The sequence below is a fragment of the Palaemon carinicauda genome, chromosome 3 (genome assembly GCF_036898095.1).
Source record: "Palaemon carinicauda isolate YSFRI2023 chromosome 3, ASM3689809v2, whole genome shotgun sequence".
Classification (NCBI taxonomy): Eukaryota; Metazoa; Arthropoda; class Malacostraca; order Decapoda; family Palaemonidae; genus Palaemon; species Palaemon carinicauda.
In genome coordinates this window covers 128,876,211-128,904,003 of record NC_090727.1, presented here as the reverse complement: position 1 = coordinate 128,904,003, position 27,793 = coordinate 128,876,211, and the positions used below count along the sequence as shown (strand labels likewise).

Below are 27,793 nucleotides of genomic sequence, written 5' to 3'. Positions count from 1 at the left end.
TTCCACTTGCTGTTCATGTTTAATTTCTTTCATCTTGCTATTTAACCTCTTGTAACTTTTATGCCATAATGCAACTGTGAGGGTTCCTCACTACTTGCATCTTTGCATTGAATGGTCTCCCTAGCCTTGGTGGGAGTGGTTAGCATTCATAACCCTATATTCAGAGTGGAACCCTACAGTTCCAGCTCGTACACTGGTATTCAGCAAATGGAAGGGAAGCATGCATTAACGGGGCCGGGCGATATGCCAATATATGGGGGTATAGGAAGAAAAACAAAAAATCTTGAAAAAATTCACAGAGCTTCGTATGGCAATGGAGAATGAGTATACAAAATATTTTGTCAAAATTCCTCTCATTTTCATAGTTACAGGGTACTTAGTAAAAGTGACTCAATAAACCAAAAACATTGTTCCTAACAAGAAAATGCCGTTTCTTCTGTTATCATAAATTTTGATAATTATTACATTCTAAAAAATGATAACTACACCCTTTGTCTCTAAGTCCTAGCACAAACTTCATAGAGTACACATGTTTGAGTTTGACCACTGACATTCATTTGTTTTTACTTCAGTTTTTCTCCTTTTCGGCAAGAATTTCATCATGCTTAACCCTTCTACCCCCAATGGACGCACTGGTACGTTTCACAAAACTCATCCCTTAACCCCCATGGACGTACCGGTACATTGTTGTAAAAAGATGCTATTTGCATTTTTTTTTTTTTTTGCATATTTATCATAACTGTATGAGAAACCTCTGGCATTTTCCAAAATAATGAGACCAACCTGACCTCTCTATGATAAAAATTAAGGCTGTCAGCACGATCTAAAAAAAAAAATATTGCGAAACGTGCTTGAAAACGGAAAACGCCTGAGGGTTAAGGGTTGGAAATTTCGAAATAGCATGGGGGTAAAAGGGTTAAGAAGAAAAGACAATTTCAACATCTCGCTAACATAAAGAAGAAAATTTGTTCTAATAAGAGTTCAAAAGTGAGCAAGCTTGGCAAAATTAGCGTAGTTAGTGAAGGAGAGAGATGATGAAGCCACTGTCTTGCCTAAAGAAGGGAGATTTTGAGCAAAAGGATCTTCATTTGTGATTAAATTATGATAAATAACTTTGTTTTGCTTTATTAATATAAAAAAAGGAACATAAAATTCATAATAATCATGATTTATTAATACTGTCTGTAAAATATATAAAGGAAAACTTTGAAAGGCCGTATTTCAAAACTATACTTACTAACCTTCAAATTCTATTTTCTTTCTTAGTTTTGAAGATATAGCATTGAAATTTGGTATATAACTTAGAAAGGCATTATAAAACAATCAAATGTAGCCCTTTTTTCAAATTTTGATTCATATTTTTTTCTTAATTTTTTCCCCTGATTTATAGGTTTTTTTTTTTTTTACCATAATGAAAGAACTCATATCTAGTAAAAACAATTTACTTTTAGAGAAAAAAAAAACTATTTGATTGAAGGTCTACATCAGGTCTATATAGGGTAGTAATCCCAGGTCTTAATATTCACTATCAAGGGAGGAGATAGAATTTGAAAAAAACTCATTTTCATGATAAAACACCCTGGGGTCGCAAAACCGAAGGTCAGAGGCAAAAATCCTATGCAGTTTGGAGATATCCTAAGTCACCTTATTAAATGGTATGAATGTCTAAGTCCTGTCCTTAACAAACGGCATTAGCCGGCCGGCCCCTTAAGGAGGGCATTTTTATTGGGAAGGTGGAAGACGCCAAAATTTGGTGGGGGGATAACGCAGGAAAAATGTTGCAGAAAGTAGGGAAGAGGGGGATTTGCTGACAAGAAGAAGCATGGAAGTTTGTAGAGCTCTTGGCTCAAAAACTTATCTGTAACTCAGCTAAGTATAAATTCTGGTAGAAGGCAGTGAAACAAAGCCAAATGCAGGGCACACTGGTTAAGGATGAAATGGGAAATGATGTGAGAGAGGTAGTGGGAATAGAAAGATTAATGAAGATAAAAGATGATCTTGGGAAAGGCTGTGACAACAGAGCCACAGTTAGATGGGGGTACTGATAGGATGAGACCAAAATGTCCACAAATAGCTGGTTCTCAGTGTAATGGGTAAGGCGGGATAGGAGAATGAAATCATGAAGAAGCAATTTTGGTATTTTACTAAAGTTATGGAATAAAGTGGCTGCACACAAAGGTAAAATGAAATGAGAGGGATAACATACAGGTGTGAAGTTAAAAAAAGGTTGATTTTATAGAATGAGAAGTATAACATTAAAGAAAAGACTGCGCAGTAATACAAGCCAATTGAATAAAGTAAGATATGACAATGAGCAATGGAAAACAAAAATAAAAAACCAAGAAAATGAAAGACAAAATCATAAGGGAGTATCAGAAACTATGGTATCAAAAAGTGGTCGGTGGAAACCAATGAAAGAAAAGATACAAAAGGTTGTAAAAATGCTCTCCATTAAGGATTAATGCTGAGCCCTTTAATGTCTATCATAGTACTGGCGGAAGACGATTCCCTGGAAACTGATGCATGAAGATGATCTAATATCAACTTGATAACCAGAAAAAAAAAAGGGTTAACCGTTTCATTAACGACAACAAGAGGACCCCAAAATAACATAAGAATAAAATTCAATTGACTACGAACTACTCGCACTAATTTCAATGGATTTCATGATGGTAGAAAAACTTAACATACTGTACATAATTCTGTAATTTTCCAGTAAATGTACTCATTTGTAAAGAATATTTATTAAAAAATCAAATAAACACCTAAGCTACATCCAGAAAAGTTACTCTAAACAGTTAACTAAAAAAAAAAGAAAAAACTAAAAACAATTATAATTGTGTTGATTTATACATATATCCTGTGTGTTCTACTCTTATAAATTCACCCCAAATACCAGGTTTGGTAAAGTGAATTTAAACCTTTAACGTGCCACAATTTAATAAAAAATTGAAGTTTTTTCAAACTTATTCTGAAAAAAGAAAGACCTAATTTGCACTTACATATGACGAGGTGAGCAATGACACATGAAAAGATGAAGACGCAGAGGAATGCAAGCGATAAGATGAATAGGTAAAAATACCTATAATTTCTCTTGCCAACACAATTACCCACCCAAGGGCAATGGTGATCAAACCGCTCTGCAATAAAAAAAGGAAACATCAAAACTTTAAAAACGGTAAGAAGCCTCATTGAGCGGTATATATTTCAGTAAAATAGTATGTACTAGGCATCATAAAACTGACCTGACCTGACCTGACCTGAGAGAGAGAAAGAGAGAGAGAATTCCATTACCCCTGGACAAAACAAACTTTACTCACCGACACAATTGTCACATATCGAGCAGTGGGACGCACGAGGCGGTCGGAATATTTTACAAGTGAAACAGTATTTGAGTTTGACTGTTACACCATTAACGGATATTTCTTTCGTTCGTGGCGGAGGACGCAATCTTGGGCCGTTGCCGGAGTTGGGCACCTCTGTAATCCAGCAGAATCACTGTTATCCAGCACTTTAACCCAACCATTAATTGAGTCTTTCAGTCGAGAAACATGCCAAGCGCCATTTTTAAAAAGTGTCAGAAATCGCGATTGAAAATTGCCAATTTTCAATCGTGAATTACTCGGTAAATATGATAGCTAGGAGTTTCATATTTGTTATAAATAGTAGCAAATTTCATATCTATAACAAATATGAAACTCCTAGCTATTATATTTACCGAGTAATTTGCAATTGAAAATTGGCAATATTCAATCGCGATTTCTGACACTTTTTAAAAATGGCGCTTGGCATGTTTCTCGACTGAAAGACTCAATTCAACTTTCTTAAAAGCTTCATACCGTTCTACTTACATTGTTTGTTACCAATAAAATAAACAAACAAAATAACATGAATATCAAAACTAAACAAATCTAATTTAGCATTCAGTATACTGTGTCAATTTGATTTACTATTTCTCATAAGCATTCCTTTATAGAGCGTTTAAGTGATTCAAAGTATAAAATTTCATAAACAGAGATGTTTATCAAATAAATTCTAAATTTGCAGATTGTAATATATATTCATTAACCCTTTTACCACCAAAGGATGTACTGGTACGTTTCACAAAACTCATCCCTTTACCCCCATGGACGTACCGGTACGTCCTTGCAAAAAATTGCTATTTAAATTTTTTTCTGCATATTTTTTATAATTTTTTGAGAAACTTCAGGCATTTTCCAAGAGAATGAGACCAACCTGACCTCTCTATGATGAAAATTAAGGCTGTTAGAGCAATTTAAAAAAAAATATACTGCAAAATGTGCTTGAAAAAAAAAATAACCCCTGGGGGTTAAGGGTTGGAAATTTCCAAATAGCCTGGGGGTAAAAGGGTTAAGAAGCTAATGAACATACTTGAGAAGATATTTATAAAGACTTTGATGTGAACTGGTAATCATAATTGCATCTAACCACCTTTTCATACTTGTGTTGGAATAGTGACATCACATTTGACCATGGCGTATTGTTCTGCCTAAAAAAATTCTCTTGATCCGATAAAACGAGCAAACCTATATTTGATTTTGTTACAGTAGCATTGCTATATATATTAACCATGCTATACTATGTAATATAAACTTGGATATAACAACTATGAAAATACTATCTTTTCATTAAATGCTATCTGTTGACCTAATCTACATCCATACTTACCATTAAATACATACTGTACACAGAGATACCTCTGAATTTTTAAGATATCAACATCTATAACCTTATCAAGGAATAAATTAAGAATTTAGAAACCAGTACAACTTACAACTACCTATAGTGCATTTCTTTTAGCGAGGCAGATTTACACCGACTCGCAGCGTTGCCCTTTTAGCTCGGAAAAGTTTGCTGATCACTGATTGGTTAGAATTATCTTATCCAACAAATCAGCGAGCAGGAAACTTTTCCGAGCTAAAAGGGCACCGCTGCGAGTCGGTGCAAATCTGCCTCGCTAAAAGAAATGGACTATAGTTTGTAGTTTATTTGTAAATACTTTCAATGAGCCCATAAAAGAACTGGCAAAATTAGTTCCAGACAGAGTGGTTTGCTCACATTCAAAATACATAGAATTCCAAAGGCAGTGGACAGCTGATTTATTTCAATAAAACATAGTTTTTCCTATTAACCCTTTTACCCCCAAAGGACATACTGGTACGTTTCACAAAACTCATCCTTTTACCCCCATGGACGTACCGGTACGTCCTTGCAAAAAAAAACTGCTATTTAAATTTTTTTTTTGCATATTTTTGATAATTTTTTGGAAAACCTCAGGCATTTTCCAAGAAAATGAAACCAACCTGACCTCTCTATGATGAAAATTAAGGCTGTTAGAGCAATTTAAAACAAATATACTGCAAAATGTGCTTGAAAAAAAAAAAAAAAAAAAAAAACCCTGGGGGTTAAGGGTTGGAAATTTCCAAATAGCCTGGGGGTAAAAGGGTTAATGGAATTGTGCAGGAGTTTTTATCTTATTATTGAACCTGTACAGGAGTTTTTTTCTTTAATCAACATATTGCAAGGCTCACTCAAGAGCCTATATCATTCTAGGGTCACATTTCACTCATCATCAAGAAAACATATATAAAAAATTTTAGCTCACCTATCTGTTTCTCAGTATAGCTGGCTTCATCTGCTGTCGCTCGAGGGATGATGCCCGGGTCGGTGAATGAGGTGTGAAACAGAACAGACATCACGAAGAAAAAGAGAAGGCCTCCTACGGCTGGAATCGCTGCCGTCAACTCCGTCGCTAAGAAGGGACAGCTGAAAAATAACAAGGCCTGTTAAATTATTTCTAATTACTGTAAAAAAACAAAATACTGTACTGATAATAGAATAGGTTATTTCAATACTTATCCGGTGTTTATTATGCTTTTCAGCAGAAGCTACAGTTTTTCAAATTCTAATACGGTATAATAAATAAGAATTCTCCCTCCATCTCTCATATTGCCTAACCAATATTATTATTATTATTATTACTTGCTAAGCCACAACCCTAGTTGGAACAGCAGGATGCTATAAGCCCAGGGGCTCCAACAGGGAAAATAGCTCAGTGACAAAAGGAAAAAAGGAAAATAAAATATTTTAAGAAGAGTAACAACTATAAATATCTCCTAATTAAACTATAAAAACTTTAACAAAACAAGAGGAAGAGAAATTAGAAAGGAGAGTGTGCCCAAGTGTACCCTCAAGCAAGAGAACTCTAACCCAAGACAGTGGAAGACCATGGTACAGATGTTGTGGCACTACCCAAGACTAGAGAACAATGGTTTGATTTTGGAGTGTCTCTCTCCTAGAAGAGCTGCTTACCAAAGCTAAAGTCTCTCTTCTACCCTTACCAAGAGGAAAGTCGCCACTGAACAATTACAGTGCAGTAACCCCTTGAGTGAAGAAGAATTGGGTGATATCTGTTGTCAAGTGTATGAGGACAGAGGAGAATATGTAAAGAATAGGCCAGACTATTCTGTGTGTGTGTAGGCAAAGAGAAAATGAACCATAACCAGAGAGACGGATCCAATGTAGTACTGTCTGGCCAGTCAAAAGACCCCATAACTCTCTAGCGGTTGTATTTCTACGGGTAATGTGTCAGGTGAATATTGGCGTGCTTAGAATAAAAAAATTATTATTGTATTAAGCCTAAACGATGGAAAAGCAACCCAAATCTTTAGCCTGGTTTGTAACGAGGGTAAAGTATTTGGCTCTACCCATGTTTGTTCCACCTCCCTGGTGTCAGTTTATTGGCCTCTCTATTCTGCAAACAAAAACCATATGTGATTAAAATATTTTGATTATAAAATAAATTTTTGAATATACTTACCCGGTGAATATATAATAGCTGACGTCTCCGACGGCTCGACAGAATTCAAAAACTCGCGAGCGATCGCCATGAAGGTAGCGGGTGTGCCCACCAGCGCCGACTATCGGCCAGATACCGCATATACATGTAAACAGCTCCAGTTCTTCTCATCCCGCTGGGTCTCTATCGGGGAGGAAGGGGGGGCCTTTAATTTATATATTCACCGGGTAAGTATATTCAAAAATTTATTTTATAATCAAAATATCATTTTTAAATATTAAACTTAGCCGGTGAATATATAATAGCTGATTCACACCCATGGTGGTGGGTACAGACCAGTATTAATACAGTTTACGGCGTATATGCTTAGAGGTTTTGACAGTTATATCATAACCAAACCCAAATAAATATAGGTACCTGGTAATAAGCTGACTCTAACGATTACTCTGCCTTGTTAGTCCGCTTTCCTCACGAAGCCCAGCCATCCTCTTAGGATGCTGAAAGACTCCCAGGAGCTGAAGTATCTAGGGCGACAACCCATACAACAGGACCTCATCAAAACCCTTAATCTGGGCGCTCTCAAGAAATGACATTTGACCACCCGTCAAATCAAAAAGGATGCGAAAGGCTTCTTAGCCTTCCGTACAACCCAATTAAAAAACATTTCAAGAGAAGATTAAAAGGATATTGGAATTAAGGGAATGTAGTGGTAGAACCCTTACCCACTACTGCACTCGCTGTAACGAATGGACCCAGTGTGTAGCAGTCCTCATAAAGAGTCTGGACATCTTTTAAGTAAAATGACGCGAATACCGACTTGCTTCTCCAAACGGTCGCGTCCATAATACTTCGCAGAGATCTGTTTTGCTTAAAGGCCACAGAAGTTGCTATAGCTCTTACTTCGTGCGTCTTAACCTTAAGCAAGCAACGCTCTTTTTCACTCAAGTGAGAATGAGCCTCTCGGATTAAAAATCTAATAAAATATGACAAAGCATTCTTTGACATAGGCAATGAAGGCTTCTTAACTGAGCACCACAAAGCCTTAGATCCACCTCGTAAGGATTTAGTCCGAGCTAAATAAAACTTCAGAGCTCTAACTGGACACAGCACTCTTTCAAGCTCGTTGCCTACGATCTCTGACAGGCAAGGTATATCAAATGACTTAGGCCAAGGACGAGAAGGCAGTTCATTTTTGGCCAAGAAAACCAAGCTGAAGTGAACATGTGGCTTTATCTGTAGAAAAGCCGATGTTCCTACTGAAGGCATGGATCTCACTGACCCTTTTAGCCGAAGCCAAGCACACTAAGAAAAGAGTCTTGAGGGTGAGATCCTTCAGGGAGGCTGAATGTAATGGCTCAAACCTGTCGGACATTAGGAACCTTAGGACCACGTCTAAGTTCCATCCAGGAGTTGCCATACGACGCTCCTTAGAGGTCTCGAAGGACTTAAGGAGATCTTGGAGATCTTGATTATTGGACAGATCTAAGCCTCTATGTCTGAACACAGACGCCAACATGCTCCTGTAGCCCTTAATAGTGGGCGCTGAGAGGGAGTGAACATTTCTCAGATGTAGGAGAAAGTCTGCAATTTGGGCTACAGAGGTACTGGAAGAGGAAATGGATGATGACTTGCACCAGTCTCTAAAGACTTCCCACTTCGACTGATAGACCTTGATGGTAGATGCTCTCCTAGCTCTCACAATCGTTCTGGCTGCCTCCTTCGAAAATCCTCTAGCTCTTGAGAGTCTTTCGATAGTCTGAAGGCAGTCAGACGAAGCGCGGGGAGGCTTTGATGAAGACTCCTTACGTGGCTGCCGTAAGAGATCCATCCTTAAAGGTAGACTCCTTGGAACGTCTACCAGCCATTGAAGTACCTCTGTTACTCACTCTCTCGCGGGCCAGAGTGCAGCAACCAATGTCAACCTGGTCCCTTCGTGAGAGGTGAACTTCTGCAGCACCTTGTCTAGGATCTTGAAAGGTGGAAAGGCATAAACGTCCAGGTGAGACCAGTCCAGCAGGAAAGCGTCTATGTGAGCTGCCTCTGGATCTGGAACTGGAAAGCAGTAAGTCGAGAGCCTCTTTGTCAGAGAGAGTAGCAAAAAGATCTATGGTGGGTAGACCCCATGTCATCCATAGCTTCTCGCACACAGTCTTATGCAACGTCCACTCCATGGAGAAGACTTGTCCTCTTCTGCTGAGGCCGTCCGCCAAGACATTCATTTCTGCACAAATCTCGCCAAAGGAGAGATGTTACTGCCTTAAAAGGAGTTCCTTCTGATCCGTGGATCAAAGAACCGAGCCTTCCAGACTGTCCAGTGTAGCTCCCTAACCCAAATCCGCTGCATCTGAAAACAACACATGGTTTGGGTTCTTGATCGCAAGAGAAAGACCTTCTCGAAGTCTGATGTTGCTGTCCCACCAAGTCAGACATGTCTAGACTGAGTTGGAGATTGGGAAAGAGATACTCACTAAGCCCCTCTCCTTGTTCCAATGTTTAGGTGAAATAGGAAAGGGCATAGGTTGAGTCTCCCCAGAGAGTGAACTGCTCCAGCGATGAAAGAGTTCCCACGAGGCTAGTTCAAACTCTTACAGAGCAACTGTTTTTCTCTTGCAAGTGAAGGACTTTTAACAGAGCTTGTTCCATTTTTGCGGGAGACGAAAAGGGTCGAAAAATCAGACACTGTATCTCCATTCCCACAAAAAGAATAGTCTGGGATGGGATACTGTAAGTTACGACTTCTCTACGTTCACTATGAGACCTAGCTCCTTGGTTAGGTCTAATGTCCATTAGAGGCTCTCCAGACAGCGATATAATGATGAACGCCCTGATTAGCCAGTCGTCAAAATAAAGGGAGGCTCTGAATCCTCAAAAAATGTAGAAAGCTTGCTACATTTTGCAATGGCCTTGTAAAAACAAGAGCAGGAATGAGGTCGGAGTACAGTGCTCGACATTGGTACATTACTTTCCCGTCCACAAACCTCAGATGTAGTTGAAAGTTTGGATGAATCGGGATGTGGAAGTATGCATCCTGAAGGTCGAGAGAGACCATCCAGTCGCCTTCCATTAATGCTGTCAAGACAGCTAGGTAGACTCCATCGTGAAGTTTGTCTTGACAATGAACACATTGAGCGCACTTGCATCTTACGTACTCCTGCGGTGAACGTGGCTGCCAGATCATTGGAGCCATCCCTGATAGTCTTGTTCCTGCAGAGAACGTGGCTGTCAGATCATTGGAGCCATCCCTGATAGCCTTGTTTATGCATGACATAATTGTACAGCAAAACTTCAAACGCTCGAAAAACTCCTAACAGGAGATGGTCTAGCTCTGAAGCCGACCATAAAATCTTGGAGCGTCTCATGGTCAGGCGCCAGGGAGAGTCTATGAGGCTTGAGAAGTCTATCTGGGCAGAGGCAGGAACTCCCAAGCCGAGAACTTCTCCCGTGTCATACCAGACGCTCGCTCTATAAGCCAGTTTAAAAGGAGGGAAAGCAAAAGCTGTCTCCCCCAAACTCCTCCTGGTGATCAACCAGTCGCCTAGCAAACGTAAAGCTCTCTTAGAAGAGCGAGAGAGCACTAGCTTAGAAAACAACGGCTTCGAAGTAGCTAGGCCTAGTGTAAACTCTGACGTTTAGGCGAACGAGGAGCAGCAGTTACAAAATGATCCGGACAAAGATCCTTAAAAATCAGCATGATTTATTTAAAGTCCATAGAGGGCTGAGCAGCTTTAGGCTCCTCTCCGTCTGACAGAGTCCCCAAAGGAATATCAGTAGGAGGGGGATCAGCAACTTCCTCATCTGAAGGAACCTCGTCCGACAATTGCCGAGTCTCAAGCAAGGGAGAGACCTGCCGTGGTGGCAATGCTTGACAAGCAGAGTCCACACGCAAAGGAGCATCAGTAGCAGTCAAGGACGCTACGTCATGTAACTGCTTAAAGGACTGACCAGCAACAACAACAGGTGCGGGAGGACGCTCGACGTCAAGTCGAGACTGCCTTGACTGCCTAGATAGAGCAGTTAAAACAACTCTTGACTGCGGTGCTTGACGTTCAACGTCAAAACAAGGCAACTGTAGCTGGTTGGCGAGCGTCCTGAACGTCAACACGAGATTGCGGCAGCGGCTGAACGTCAACACGAGGCTGCGGCAGCGGCTGAAAGTCAACACGGGACTGCAGCGAGTAAGGATGCAAGTCACGTGACTGACGTGACAAACTACCGACATCACGTTTCATAACGTCAAACGGACGAGTAAATGCTCATTTGGGCGGCTGACGGCCAGAGTCTCGTTTAGTGTAACAGCGACTCGAAAGCGAAGGTTTATCGTGAACCTGCTCAACGTCATACTTCTCCATAAGGGAGGCAAGCTTAGTCTGCATGTCCTGCAGGACAACCCATTTAGGATCAACAGGAGTCGGGACGGGCCGAGACGACGGTAACGTCTGTGTTGGCAAAACATTGCCTTTACGGCGACCCTCGGACCCCGTGTTACGCTTGCGTTTAATAGGCGAATCGTCTTCCGACGACTGCAAAGGGTCAGAGCTGTCCCCATGGCTACAGCCAGGACGCTGGACCTGTCCTGAAGGGACTGACTTCCGCTTTAAGGGTCTAGAAACTTTGCTCCAAGATTTCTTTTGCGAGAAGCCTTCGGATGACGAGGAGAAAAACAGCCTCGCTCGTCTTATGGTAGGGGCGATCTTGCTAGACACGCCCGATACCATAGAGGGAACGTTTGTTCGTTGGTTAAAGCCTCTCGTCCCCATAAGTCCTACGACATTACTTCTCCCTGGAGCATGGGAGCCTGAAAGAGGTATCGGACTAGGTGAATGACAAGCACGAACAGACGAACCCTCGGTCGCAACACTAAAAAACACTTTGCGCAATTATCACTTTATCACTACGATTTTCTGTTTTTGCACTTACTTCACTGAAATCGAATTTTTCAATAATTTCACATTAGGCATGAATAAAACTGATTTCTACCTGAAGCACACAATTCTCCCCTACATCAAAAGGTTATAATTGCGAAATAAGTCGTATAATGTAAGCACATTAATACAAGCAAAAAACAGTAAACATATATATCGAATAAAACGGAAATATATAAAGATAAAAGGATCAGTGACTGGGGAGGAGACTAAACACTAGTTCATTAAAAACTACGTTTTCAATCTCTCACCGTACAGTGCCTTGGGACGAGAATAAAAACTAAAAACGTTTTATCCTTTCTCCCCGTACAGAGACTTGGGACGAGAGTAAAAAACTGACTCGAGAACAACGTTACTCGCTTGGGACGAGAATAAAGATCGGAACGTTCTCTCTTCCTCTCTCTCTCTCCCTCTCTCTCTCTCTCTCTCTCTTGATTTCACACCGAAGAGAAAAGCCCACTCACCTTTCCTTAATAAACAGGTTATTTGACCAAAGGAAAAAACTGAAAGGACTAAGAAATTGAAAATTAACAAGTTCCTTTAAATTAGTATTTAAAACATTTCAGTTTGAAAGAAGAATGAACAAAACGTCAAAATCGATTTACTCTTTCTGCAAAGTGAAACCGTGATTCTCTCTTTCTCTATCGTAACGATAGAGCGCAAACTGCGTAGCATAAATAAACCAAACGTTAGTTCATCTTTGAAACAGCACGAAGACTATTCAAAGAAAATCTTTCATAAAATATCTACTAAAAAATATTCATTTAATAACTCTTACAGAGCAAATGATTTAAACTTAACGAAAATAAAAGTTGAATGGGCTCAACGTTGTTTAACTTCGGTTTCCAAGTTAGGACCGCCTACTCTCGGACTAGGGGAGGAATAGGTAAGGCCACATATAAACAAAACATTAAAATTTATATTGATGTTTAGTATAAATGGAAAGCTAATCGAAGAGGCCTAATAAAGGCGGGTGAGATATAAAATATATAGAGGAAAATCTATAATTAACAACAACAATTTATAACGTGATAAGATAATTGCTAAAAGCCTAAAACACACTTCCGTACACTAAGGGAAGGGTCGGCCATTTTTACTCTATGGAAAAAAAGCAGAGATAAAAGCAAGGGCAAAACACTTTTACTCTCCTTTCAAAAGCATTTCTTTTGAGGATAGTATTGAATAATCCAACACGGCGAAAGCAATAAAACCAAAACCAAGTACAGTGAACCCTCGCTACTTCGCGGTTCGACCATCGCGGATTCACCACTTCGCGGATTTTTTCCCTAACCCATATATATACAGTAATATATATATATATATATATATATATATATATATATATATATATATGTATGCATGTATTTATGTATATATGTAGGTATGTATATGTGTATACATATAAATATATATATATATATATACACACACACACATATATATATACATACATATATATATATATATATATATATATATATATATATATATATATATATATATATATATATATATATATATATATATATATATATATCTAAAGTAGGAAGATGTGATGTAGTTCTAAGGGAAAAGTATGGGAAATATGTCTGGGTAATAAGCAAAGCTCTACCTCCAGTTTGTTTCTACATTATGATCAGAGATAAATGTAAACAAAACATTGGTTGCCATTTTTTATCGTGCTTTTTAGCATGTTTAGGAAATGCATGATATAAAATCACCTTTAATATTTGTGCCTGTTTTAGTTTAGGGTACTGTAGTACATGCATTAAGTGTTCTGTACATTAAAGGGTAGTTTGTTAACAGTACTATGTACAAGGGAAGGTTTTAAAAGTCTGAATATACATGTTGAATAAATAGGTAAATATGGTGTCACTACTTCGCGGATTTTCACCTATCGCGGCCGCGACTGGAACCTATCTACCGCGATAAACGAGGGTTCACTGTACTTCACCAATTGGGTAGAAAACTTGAGGTCATAATAGCGAGTGGAATCGACTTGTCGATGGAACCGACAGAGAAGAACTGGAGCTGTTTACATGTATATGCGGTATCTGGCCGATAGTCGGTGCTGGTGGGCACACCCGCTACCTTCATGGCGATCGCTCGCGAGTTTTTGAATTCTGTCGAGCCGTCGGAGACGTCAGCTATTATATATTCACCGGCTAAGTTTAATATTTAAAAAGCACCAACTTTGTAAATTTTCTATTTTGATTTATACATTATTTTACCAACATTAAGATTTTCCTATAATTATTTCGTACATTATCTTCAACGGATCTACTTGCTACAAGTCATTATTTTCTTCGTGATTTACACATGAAATTACAGTATATAACAGAACTATACACTGTGTAACTCATCTTTATTGATTGTAAATATAACTGAAGTCCTTGTATAAAATTTCTTACCAGTTACAGTATTGTAAAATTTTAGACTAAAGGATCACATGAATGTAAGCGCCTTTTTTTCCAATGACCCTTCACAGTAGTTTTATGAAACCTAACAATATTCTTTAATCCAACTAATCTGTAGCTTAAGAATATTATTACTTTTTTTCAATTATTCAAATAATGAAAAACTTAAAGATCTTTTAATCTTTAATCAAAAACTTAGAGGATTAATTTTTTATATTTCCTTGCAAGAGCATTTTGCCACTAGCACAGCCATCAAATATTACAACGAAGCCTTGAATTGTCCGTAACCCTTCAAGTCTTGTTTCTGTGGACTTGGGAAATTGAATTTGATAATTTTGTATCACGTGTTACTTAACCCTTTTACCCCCAGGCTATTTGGAAATTTCCAACCCTTAACCCCCAAGGGGTTATTTTTTCCCCAGCATATTTTGCAGTATATTTTTTTTTAAATTGCTCCAACAGCCTTAATTTTTGTCATAGAGAGGCCAGGTTGGTCTCATTCTCTTGGAAAACGCCTGAATTTTCTCAAAAAATTATCAAAAATATGAAAAAAAAAAATTTTATAGCATTTTTTTGCAAGGACGTACCGGTACGTCCATGGGGGTAGAGGGATTAGTTTTGTGAAACGTACCAGTACGTCCTTTGGGGGTAAAAGGGTTAAGAATTTTCTATTTCATGCATAGTCAAAATTACATCAACCTATAACTTTTACCAAGTACCTTTAAGATTAAAAAAAATTTATTAGTTACAGTAATTTATCAGGCATTCCTCATTATGTTTTGTATTTGATATCACACAAAAACCTCAATTATGTGTTTCTTGAAATTGCAGAATTCCTGAGAAGAGTAATATAAATCACAAGAGTGGCAATTTTATTTTTCAAACAATGGAAATTACAACAGAAACTTTTTCTATGGGTATATGGATAGATTAAACTAAGAACAAAACTCCAGTACTCACTCAAAGACAAAAAAGAGAATATTGGTAACAACAATGAGACCGACAGTGAGGTAGAAGATGCCGGTCTGCTGGGCCATCATGATGCGTCCATCGCAGTAAAATCTATTGCGGCCCGGGAATAATTGCCACTTCCTCTTGACACTTGCCATTTTCACCTGAAAAAACAATGAGTCATCACTTGCTCTGGGTGGAAGCATGAAGAATACATTCAAATCAAATACCTTCATACATACATACATACATATACCAAGGCACTTCCCCCAATTTTGGGGGGTAGCCGACATCAACAAATGAAACAAAAACCAAAAAGGGGACCTCAACTCTCTACGTTCCTCCCAGCCTAACAAGGGATTCAACCGAGTTCAGCTGGTACTGCTAGGGTGCCACAGCCCACCCTCCCCCGTTATCCACCACAGATGAAGCTTCATAATGCTGAATCCCCTACTGCTGCTACCTCCGCGGTCATCTAAGGCATCAGAGGAAGCAGCAGGGCTGCTTCATATAGAAAGGAATACTTTGGACCCCTACTCACCAAAGTCTAAAGAAAACTATAAAATGAGAGAGAAATAAAGTGATGGGTTCAACATTGATGGAAGAGACAGTTTGTCTTCTTGAAGGGTGGAAGGTTACAGGAGTCAGAAAAACAGAAGCCCGAGAAGAATTCCAAAGGCGGGTAACTGCTTCTTCAACACAACTGTACAGATTTATCTAAATGCAATTAATATAACATGTATTGTAAGGTCATGCAATATCTTTGGTAGCAACAGAAATAAAAATAAATTTCTGGGCTCAACCTGTGCTGTGCAGCACCATTTCTAAGGAAAATAACTTCACTGGGCGGCACAGGTCTCTCGCCCAGAAATAGATTTTTCCTTCGTCAAAATCCCTTTTTATCGCTGACTTTTTTTCCTCTGCATCCAATTATTTACTTACTTAGCTGTGAAAGACTTTAATAGAGGATTAGCTTAATTTGAAATAATAAAAATGACATTCACGTAACAATACAGAATATCTTTGACAACCTCTCCTCAGTACTGTAAATCAAAATTGCTGCTTTCTGCGATTTAAAGGTAGACGAGGCTGTAGAAAAGGAAACAAGAAGAATAAAAATAAACTCAATCATGACAATTTTAGAAAATTAGAAGAACGGAGAATACTGTATAGTGACAATCTTCAGAAATGTATTTTTCCTAACTAAACAAACCGGAGTTCTTTAGTATGAATATATGTTTCAACACAAGCTTGATTCAGCCACAAAATCTTTCGCAAAAGGTGTCAACAACACTCCACTATAGTCCATTTCTTTTAGCGATGCAGATTTGCACCGACTCGCAGCGGTGCCCTTTTAGCTTGGAAAAGTTTCCTGATCGCTGATTGGTTGAACGAGATAATTTTAACCAATCAGCGATCAGGAAACTTTTCCGAGCTAAAAGGGCACCGCTGTGAGTCGGTGCAAATCTGCATCGCTAAAAGAAATTGACTATAGTTAGCAGGGCTTAGATCAACCGCTCACACACTCGCCCAGTGAGCTCCTACACTTTTGAATGCAGGCAGGACTTCGAGGGGGGAAAGGTAATGGCAGAGCAAGCATGCGTAAAGAAGGATTTGTATTGTTAGGAAAAATACAAGCCTCCGTTATTTACTATGGAGACTTGCCTCTAGGTGGGTGTTAGTCCAATTTCCAACTGGCTAGACACATTGCCCCAGGATACACCTCTGAGCTCTATGGAGTGTGAGAAGAGTATCCTGACACCTCGTGAACCCTCAGCTGTCAAAGGTAAAGAGATGACATCCTTATACTTTACCAGGCAAGTATAAGGAGTGAGTTGAACTGTACTTATCTGCAGTCGGAATGAGGCCAGCTTGCTGTCTCAGGATGCTGTACCCCAAGAGAGGAGAAGATGAAGGAAGAAGAGGCCAGTCATTTTATCCATTCATCCTTGACTAAAACAGTGTAACATATGCCCTCGACCTACTGCTACTAGTCTCCTCATTAGGCAGAAGGGTGGGGAATGCATAGACGTCCAGGTTGTCCCTTGGATGTTGGAAGGGGTCTTGGAAAGCCGTCTGTGGGTGGGTCTGGTACTGGCTAACAGCAAACTGAAAGCTTCCAGTCGTGATGTTGTGAACAGGTCTCGAAATGAACCAGGCTCACAGATATCGAAATCTCTTCCGTCCATTGCAAAATTTCCACGGCTAGATAGCAAAGCCACCATGAAAAAGTACCTCCTTGTTTGTTTGGGTATGCCATCACCATTGTGTTGTCGCTCGTCAACACTATGGAGTGACCAGAAAGGAGCTGTTGGAAGTGTTGAAAGAATAGAAGGGCTGCCCTCATTTCCAGGAGGTTTATGTGACAGTGCCAATCAGAATTGGACCACAGCCCAGAGGCTATATGTTGTAACAGGTGAGCCTCCCATCCTTCTTTTGATGCATCCATGAAGAGCATCAAATCCGAGGGAGGAGAGAAGAGATCTACCTGGAACCAGAAGGTCCCTGTGTTGAGACCTCTTCCAATAGCGCCAAGCCATTCAGTGATTCTGATTGTTAGGCCAGAAAATGGATCGGTGGTCAAAACAGATGGGTAACAGTCCTTGAAAGATCGTCTCTGGTTGGCCGGAAGGATACAAACTAACCGGGTATCCATGCCATGTTATCCTAACTGCCTGACAGATGTCTCTCTCATAGTATCAGCTCAAAATAAGAACCACCTATTTTAGTATCTTCCTACCCTCTTCCCCTTGCTTTCCTTGTACGTGGAACCTACAAGAGACCTGTAGTGGTTAAGCAGACTCAGGATCTTTTTTGCAAAGGCAGCTTAATTCCATGCCATGAGTTTGTGGAGGTCTGGCTCTTCCAAAGGCATAATACTTTATGGTGTAGTTGTCCCCAATATCTTAATTGCATTTACCTTTGAAATCCCTGGGGACTTTGAACATATCTCAGTGGATTGGTGTGTTTCAGCTGATGAAAGGTCGACTTTCCACCGGCTCAACTTTAACTTAAAAAAAAAGAATATGGGGTCAAACACCAACCCACTCTATAAATTGAAGCTATTCTTAACTGAAAAATATCAAGAAAAAATGCAAGACATGCCGAGTTCCTCCTAAGATAGAAAGATTTTCCTCGGGTAAAAGAACTATTCCAAGAAGTCACCAAATTTCCTCCCAAACTTTGTATTACAAGGAGGGCATATAGTGACAGTATAAAGGAATATTTACCTATAGGTCAAGCCACGATACTGGATGGAAAAAGAGAATAGAGATTGACTTCTGAAGCAGAAAAGGAGTACAGTAGCTTTCCATTGATTTCATTACAGGAGGTGGTAGGTGTGTTTTTTTTTTTTTTTGTCAATCATACTAACATACCAATCTTCAGAGGAGTAACCTTACTGTCTTCTGAAACGTATAATCTAAACTAGCAAGTCAGAGGCAAGGGAAGCAACCTACTAGACAGACTGGAGGACTACGGCCGATATGGCATAAAGGTCTTAAGAAATCCCTTGTTCCCAGATACCTTTAGCATGGGGAGACCATAACATTTTGAATGACATTCTTCATTTGTGAAGGTACTTTCAATCATCAAAATTGGGCTTGAAGTATGGAGACATAGCCAGAAATGCAAGGAAAAGTTTTCCCTCCAAATGACGCATGTGTTTCACTTCTCGGTCTTCTTGCAGACAAAGACGTAAAACATAACTTTCCTGTGCATCAAGAGCAAAACTGGTGAAAATAGGTAAGGATCAAGTCAAATATAATATACATTCCCTACAAACACACCATCTTTCCATACAGATCATTGTTACTCATGCATGAATTTGCTTAACTACATCCATGATTAATTATAATCACAAATATGCCAGCAGCATCAAGAGAATACTAAGAAAAAACAGCTTTACCTTCCTCAGGTCAGAGGGCAGCAGTGTGGTCAAATAAAAATTTTAGGGATACATATGGTAGGTGGGCTGTACTCCCCAACCCCCAAACCAATTAAATTAAATAATAACTAATTTTAAAAGAACATTGTTTCCATTGGTACCATGAATATTACCACATAAAAGAAGATACATGTACCGAAGTTGTTTTTTCTTATGCAATATCGTATCCTGACTTTGAGATGAATATAATGTAGCAATTTCTTAATAATGAACTAATTTCAAAACAAATTAACATTTCAAGCATTATCTATTAGTTTTTTTCAATAAAACCAAAATATAATAGAACTACAAACAATCTTTACTACTGAATCAGTTGAGTAAACGTCAGTAAATATAAATACAATAAAAAATCTTACTTGTCAAGAGAAAGGCTGGATGAAAATGTTCATGATCATTACACCTAGGAGCAGATTAACTCTTAAAGACCTTCCCAGGTGCCAAGCACACCAACCCTCACCTACTGTACTTCGAGCGCCACATCAAGGTGGAAAAAAGGTAAATCGATAGTCTTTTTAGAATATTGATTACCTTCCACGCTAGCGAGGTAGTAGGGTACTCATTTATTCATGTTTCTTTTTAGCTCATCACTCAAAGAACTTGAGCAAACTACCTGTAATGCCCGCAACTTTCCAGCGGCTGTTTATCTCTGTACATGTTTTTCTTTTCATTATAATCTATTTTCTTGGTTATCTTTTCCTCTTTTGTCACATACAATATATGCTCTTCTACAAAAGACTTCTCATCAGGTTATTGAAGGTCCTTTGTATTTTTTACTTGTTTCCCTTGTAAGTTCGCCTGTAATTATAACCAAGATAAATGCTTTAACCCTTTTACCCCCAAAGGACGTACTGGTACGTTTCACAAAACTCATCCCTTTACCCCCATGGACGTACCGGTACGTCCTTGCAAAAAAATGCTATTCAAAATTTTTTTGCATATTTTTGATAATTTTTTGAGAAAATTCAGGCTTTTTCCAAGAGAATGAGACCAACCTGACCTCTCTATGACAAAAATTAAGGCTTCTAGAGCAATTTTAAAAAAATATACTGCAAAATGTGCTTGAAAAAAAATAACACTTGGGGGCTAAGGGTTGGAAATTTCCAAATACCCTGGGGGTAAAAGGGTTAAGTGGAAATTAGCCACTGAGCAATTACAACAGTCCAGTAGTTAACCCCTTGAGTGAAGAATTTTTTGGTCACCTTAGTCTTATCAGGTATAGGCTATATAAGGAAAGAGGAGAATGTTTTAAGAATAAGCCAGACTATTCGGTGTACCATGTAGGCAAAGGAACATTAAGCCGTAATCAGAGAAGGATCCAATGTAGTACTATCTGACCAGTCAAAGGACCCAATAACTCTTTAACGGTAGTATCTCAACAGGTGCCTGGTACCATGGCTAACCTACTAGCAAGGAAGGAAGTCCAATGGATGTCAAAGAAATAAACCACAATTAATGAAGGTAAAAAAAAAAAAACTGAAAAGAACTATGATTATATACAATAGTTTAAAATGTGTCATCTATGGCGACTAGTGGTCTACACAGAGAGAATCCCTATCGCACAAAATAATGCTAATCTACTACATTAGCACAAGCATGAATCAGGTGCTTAAAGATTACTCATGAGCAACAGGGTATAAGGCAAGTAATTGCAATGTTGCAGTATGTCCTAGAGACTGAACATATGTAAACATATGAACAGAGACTCAAACCACCTCTTCCCCTCATCTAAGATTGGGAGGGAATCAAGAAATAGTTACTGAGAGAGCCACAAGCAGACCTATGGGTCCCCTAAACACCCTATATCTAGTCCACAACTAGAGGAATGCCATAGGTAATTTTTCAGTTAAAGATATCGGGCTACGATGACAGCATGAACATAAGGCCAACACATCAAGTCAAACCCTTGAATGGTGGAGTTGTAGTTTCCAATACACTGTTTGCAAATATCAACAGATTGTGTCATCCCCTTCCTTAGAAAACGATGAAAAGAATAACACCCTGCCTTCTTGATCTTTTTCTTACACCTATGAATAGACCAGTAAACGAGGACAAAGTACAGTACCTTTTCTCAAGAATGCCTTACAGTTGACCTAACAAAACTGAGATCGCATAGCAAAGTGATGGCAGCTACAGACTTGGGTTAACCAATAGGTTATTGAAGATCATCAAGATCGCATAGCTGCCTATTGACACTGACTGCAAATAATATCATCAATTGCCATACATGTCTAAATAGTAAACGGCACAAAGACCTGGCCTTCTTACATAAAGCAGCCTCCTCGATTCATAGAGAAGGCCTTGCAGGCTCTAGTATTCTTTTGTGATTGCATTGCCAAAGAAGTGTAGCAAAAGAAAGGTACTGTAATCTACAAAAACCTATTCTCACCCTTAGTACAGTAATGACAAAATGGGAACTTGTTTGCATGCATGGCCGTTTGTCCCCTTCTTCAGCTACCACTAGTTGAGCTTGTTATACAGTACAGTACTGAGATTCAGAGGCCATTCTAGCTTTTGTTAAAAGAGTATCCCCATAAATGACGAGGGATTGTATCCTCGTAGGAACAAATGCCTTTTCAAGACTTGCCAAGCAGAATATAATGCAAAATGGGGCATTACACATTACAAGCATTACAGTAGAGTACTCTTCCTTCCATTGAAAGTTCTCGTCATACACAATACAATGTATGCAATATTGTTTCACACATTATTTGGGATTTTTTCCTTGGACATCAGGATAAATTAAATATTGCTCGTATCTGTCATCTACATTGGTTTCTTACAAAGAGTTAACATTTTTTTCTTATCGGTTTAGTTTGTCGTCAAGACCTTATTGTAAATAATGTACTATGTATTGAAATCTAAAGAATTTACCAAATTCAAACCCCTGGTACTTGAGCAGGATGTTGGCCGGCAAATTTACTGTAGTTCTTATTTACCCAAAGCCAAAAAAACATTAAATTAAAGAATTCCATGGAACAAAAATTATGTCAAGTATGTACAACCCATGGAACATTACAGTTACCTTTAAACAGGAAGTTAAGTTTGGTTGATTGTTAAATGGCAGATTGTTTGGTGTTATTAACCCTTTTACCCCAGGCTATTTGGAAATTTCCAACCCTTAACCCCCATGGGTTATTTTTTTTCAAGCACATTGTGCAGTATATTTTTTTTTTAAATTGCTCTAACAGCCTTAATTTTTGTCATAGAGATGTCAGGTTGGTCTAATTCTCTCGGAAAATGCCTGAGTTTTCTCAAAAAATTATCAAAAATATGAAAAAAAAAAAAATTTTTATAGCATTTTTTTGCGAGGACGTACCGGTATGTCCATGGGGGTAAAGGGATGAGTTTTGTGAAACGTACCAGTACGTCCTTTGGGGGTAAAAGGGTTAATAAACAAAGTTCTAGACTTTCAAATGGGTAAGTGCAAAATACCTTAAAAACAAAAGAATCGAGATAATCTTTCTCCAGGTATAAATAGCCAGTGGCGAGGTTTCAGGAGGCAATCCATAGATGGCGCTGTGAACATACTACCAAACTGAAAACGCTTAAGAATGGTTTCCAAAGTCTTATTCAATTATAGTACAATGGCGTATTTCTAAAACCCTTCAAGATGGATACACCAAAGACTGTCATGGCGTCCTTGAGGGAAGGGGACTTTATGATATCTGTAGACCTCAATCAACGCGACCAGAAAACATACTGCCTAGAGTGAGAGCATAGCCTCATGGACGACCTCGGTCATTGCCCCAGGTCATGTTCTCTTCCGCTACCAGGTCACTTAGAGAATGGTAGTAGGGTAAACTACGCAAAACTCTGGTCGTTAGAGAGAAGCCACCCGTGACTCCTAAGAAAGTGTTTCGAGGTAAGTATCTGTGTTGGAACAAACAAGATTTAAAATAAAACTCAAAGAGAGAATTACCAGTTAACCACATACTATACTGTACACATAGAGAGTTGAATAAAATACTTTTGCTCGAGGATACACTTGGGCTCACAATTCTATATTTTTCTTGTTTTTTTCTTAAGTTTTTATAGTCTACATATGAAAGATTCACTTTAATGTTGTTACTGTTCTTGAAAATATTACATTTTAATTGCTCATTACTTCTCTTGTAGTTTATTTATTTCATCTCCTCACTGGGGTACGTTTCCCTTTCAGTGCTCTTGGGCTTATAGCATCCAGCTTTTCCAACTGGGGTTGTGGCTTGGCTAGTAGTAGTAGTAGTAGTAGTAGTAGTAGTAGTAGTAGTAGTAGTAGTAGTAGTAGTAGTATGTTTAACAAGTTAGGGATTCTTTTAATGTTCTCCTGACACTGCTCATTGTTTAAAAACTAGACGATTGAAAGGTCAGTGGCAAAGCCAAAATTGGAGGTAGCCGCTGCCACCACAAATTTCACATTGGGGTAAAATAATCATGACTTGGGTACGTACTGTACTTTGATTGGACTCTATACCATCGATCCTATTGCAATCTTCTTCAAAAAAAATAATGCTTGCCCTGCAATAGAAACTTTGTCCCTATCTGAACAAGTTTGAACAAACTTTGCCCTGCAATAGAAACTTTGTCCCTATCTGTACAAGTTTGAACAAACTTTGCCCTGCAATAGAAACTTTGTCCCTATCTGAACAAGTTTGAACAAACTTTGCCCTGCAATAGAAACTTTGTCCCTATCTGAACAAGTTTGAACAAACTTTGCCCTGCAATAGAAACTTTGTCCCTATCTGAACAAGTTTGAACAAACTTCATCCATCAAAATGTCAGCCTATAAGACAAAAATCACCAATAAGAGTTCGTTATCAAATTGAATCTTAATGATATTAATTTTATTTTCTGGATGGTAGCCAAGGAAACTTCATCTACAGAATTTGGTAGCGTAACGAGCGAGCTTTGGATGACGAAGAACGGCCAGCAATATGTCAAATAATTGGGTGTATCATGGCAGGGAGGGAGGGGGGGGGAGGAAGATCCATCACGAGCCGCAGAAATTTTGAGGTTTTAGGGTATATCAAACCGACTGCTCTAATTTAGCTCTGCTCCCAATTCAGTCTACATCGTCACTCGCCTTAACCTTTTTACCCCCAGGCTATTTGGAACTTTCCAACCCTTAACCCCCAAGGGTTATTTTTTTTTTCAAGCCCATTTTGCTGTATACTGTATATTTTTTAAATTGCTCTAACAGCCTTAATTTTTGTCATAGAGAGGTCAGGTTGGTCTCATTCTCTAGGGAAATGCCTGAAGTTTCTCAAAAAATTATCAAAAATATGAAAAAAAAAATTGTAAATAGTTTTTTGCAAGGACGTACCAGTACGTCCATGGGGTTAAAGGGATGAGTTTTGTGAAACGTACCGGTACGTCCATTGGGGATAAAAGGGTTAATATACTAGTACAACTTACATTTACTGCAGTTATTAGCAGATGTCGCTAATTAGCCGTTTAATACATTTCTACCCATGCAACATTTCACAAGCCATATAAACTTTTAAACAATTATTCAAACTAACCTATAATCATAGGAAGAACAGCAGAACAGTTGCGCACAACATGAAAGAGAAATGAGCGCGTCATTAACCTATTCTCAAATGGCAGGGGGGCTTTGAACCCCATCCCACCAAACCCCAATACTGGGTGAATGTAGTTTGTTGGGTAAGAATAACGTAGTCTGAGGTTGGGTCGCAGCCTCCAATAGGTAAGTGGGTAACAATACGGCTCCTAGGTTAGGTTAGGAGCCTTAGATAAGGTGGTATTCTTGCATCTGTAAAATGTGCTTTTTCGGTCTCGCCCAGAGAGACACAAAGGCTCCCCAACACCCAACCTGACAAGTGGCAACATAATCGTGCAAAGACTTTGTCGTTAAGGAAAACACCTCCTTTTGTACGTCGTGCACAACTATTCTATAGTCCTACCCCATAGTCCAGCCAATGAAGTCTGAAAAACCCGTAACTTTAGCAAACTTAAAAGACTAAACGCACCTAAACATAAACATTACAAAAAGCTGCCGGTTCAGAAGCAGCACAACGACTAGTACAGACAAGAATGGCCCAAGACAACACGGCGCTACATCAGACGGTGTCCCCAAACATACATTAGGTCTAACAGTAATGGTACCTTGGTGTTGGTGTGCGCCTGAGCCGACTGAGTCGCATCTAGATTGTCCGAGGAGGAGCTGGCACTCGACTGCACGCACTTGTTATCCAGCAGTCGGTCGCTCGACTGCGTCGGCGACTGAGAGGGCGACTCTAAGGCCACGCGATGATACACACCCTCCTCCACCATCAAGGAGACGTCCCACTACTGCACACTCGCTCGATTAAAATAACTTTCGGCAAAATAAAAAAAAATAGATGCTCTAAGCGTCCGAGCCGTTTGTCATACCAGTGGGGACTAAGACATCGCCTCAACCTCTCTGGCCTACTTTATCCATCCAACACATCACGGTCAATCATTTTTTCTCATTTGCTGTTCGTTCTTTCAGTCTCAGTCTGTTATAAAACATAATATCGGCTGACGTATAGATACTAGGCCTAGGCCCAGTCTAAACTAGGTCTAGGTTATGAGAGCAGAGGCAGGAGGGCGTCTGCGCTCGACTTTTCAATTATTCTCGTTTCTGTCACTGCCATTTTGCCCTGCCGTGAATTGTCTACAACAAACAGTCGGGTAAATAAACAAAAAAGGTCGTCAAAATAAAGAGGAAACTTAAAAACAGGTCACTTTGACCATAACCTCAATAAGATAAAACACGAAATATCTCGCCAACCTTTTCCTCCAGGAGATTTTTATGTTCAGATAATATAACAAGGTTCAAATAAGAGCAAAATAACTTAAAATAAAACGAAGGCAAAACCAATAAAGCAACAAAAAAAACCCAAAATAAAAAAAATATCTCTTCCTATTTCACCTTCTGCTTTGGGTAAGCTTCAACGCATTGACTCCCTCGATTTCCCTTATCTGCGGAAATTTAAACCTCATTTTCTCCACCTGGGGCCGTTTTGGGGTTATTTCAGTCCTCCTCGTAGGCCTCAGTTAATTCCGTAGGGGGCCACAGTCGGAAAATAGGCCTAAGATGATTCACACTCACAACAAGAACTTCAAGAAGACATTTTGACAAGCTTTTCCAAAGACGGTCTTCTGTAAGGTGGAATAAAGATCCAGGTTGTGGTGTTTCTTTTCAATATGATTTAATTTAATTCTATTTATACTTTTATTTATTTGTCAAAGTTTGGGCTTAATGTTTATTCAAATCATTTCTTTTATTAAATGTGGAGAAGGTGACTATTTAGTATAATCAGGCGAAGAGGATAGACAAAGATTCTTCTACGGTGACTAGTGTAATTAACCAAAGAGCAAAGATGGAGACTGATAGACAATCTATCCATGGTGACTATTTCGTGTAATCAACCAAAGAGCAAAGATAGAGACTAATAGACAATCTATCTATGGTGACTATTTCGTGTAATTAACCAAAGAGCAAAGATAGAGACTAATAGACAATCTATCCATGGTGACTATTTCGTGTAATCAACCAAAGAGCAAAGATAGAGACTAATAGACAATCTATCTATGGTGACTATTTCGTGTAATTAACCAAAGAGCAAAGATAGAGACTAATAGACAATCTATCCATGGTGACTATTTCGTGTAATCAACCAAAGAGCAAAGATAGAGACTAATAGATAATTCATCTATGGTGACTATTTCGTGTAATTAACCAAAGAGCAAAGATGGAGAATAATAGACAATCTATCTATGGTGACTATTTCGTGTAATCAATCAAAGAGCAAAAAAAATAAGAGACTAATAGACAATCTATCTATGGTGACTATTTCGTGTAATCAACCAAAGAGCAAAGATAGAGACTAATAGACAATCTATCTATGGCGACTAATAGACAATCTATCTATGGTGACTATTTAGTGTAATTGACCAAAGAGCAAAGATAGAGACTAATAGACAATCTATCTATGGCGACTATTTCGTGTAATTGACCAAAGAGCAAAGATAGAGACTAATAGACAATCTATCTATGGTGACTATTTCGTGTAATTAACCAAAGAGCAAAGATAGAGACTAATAGACAGTCTATCTATGGTGACTATTTCGTGTAATTAACCAGAGCAAAGATAGAGACTAATAGACAATCTATCTATGGTGACTATTTCCTGTAATTAACCAAAGAGCAAAGATAGAGACTAATAGACAATCTATCTATGGTGACTATTTCGTGTAATCAACCAAAGAGCAAAGAAAATAAAAGACTAATAGATGATCTATCCATAGTGACTATTTCGTGTAATTAACCAAAGAGCAAAGAAAATAAGAGACTAATAGACAATCTATCCATGGTGACTATTTCGTGTAATCAACCAAAGAGCAAAGAAAATAAGAGACTAATAGACAATCTTTCTATGGTGACTATTTCGTGTAATTAACCAAAGAGCAAAGATAGAGACTAATAGACAATCTATCTATGGTGACTATTTCGTATAATCAACCAAAGAGCAAAGATAGAGACTAATAGACAATCTATCCGTGGTGACTATTTCGTGTAATCAACCAAAGAGCAAAGAAAATAAGAGACTAATAGACAATCTATCTATGGTGACTATTTCGTGTAATCAACCAAAGAGCAAAGATAGAGACTAATAGACAATCTATCTATGGTGACTATTTCGTTTAATCAACCAAAGAGCAAAGATAGAGACTAATAGACAATCTATCCGTGGTGATTATTTCGTGTAAT

General features: G+C 38.7%; 1 protein-coding gene across 5 annotated transcripts in view; it reads right to left on the bottom strand.

Annotated features, from left to right (window-relative positions):
* app (Palmitoyltransferase app) overlaps positions 1 to 27,793 on the bottom strand; it is a 101,667-nt gene that overhangs the window by 24,118 nt on the left and 49,756 nt on the right. For 2 of the 5 annotated variants that reach the window (XM_068370598.1, XM_068370599.1), the window contains exons 2-5: positions 15,120 to 15,274; positions 5,627 to 5,787; positions 3,321 to 3,479; positions 3,003 to 3,140 (exon numbers count right to left, since the gene is read on the bottom strand). In XM_068370598.1, coding sequence (XP_068226699.1) covers positions 3,003 to 3,140; positions 3,321 to 3,479; positions 5,627 to 5,787; positions 15,120 to 15,268 — 607 coding nt within the window. In that variant the 5' untranslated portion in view covers positions 15,269 to 15,274. Of the gene's footprint in view, positions 1 to 3,002; positions 3,141 to 3,320; positions 3,480 to 5,626; positions 5,788 to 15,119; positions 15,275 to 25,161; positions 25,373 to 25,951; positions 26,184 to 27,793 lie in introns of those variants that run through there. The other 3 variants (XR_011044142.1, XM_068370596.1, XM_068370597.1) reach the window with 3 other exon arrangements.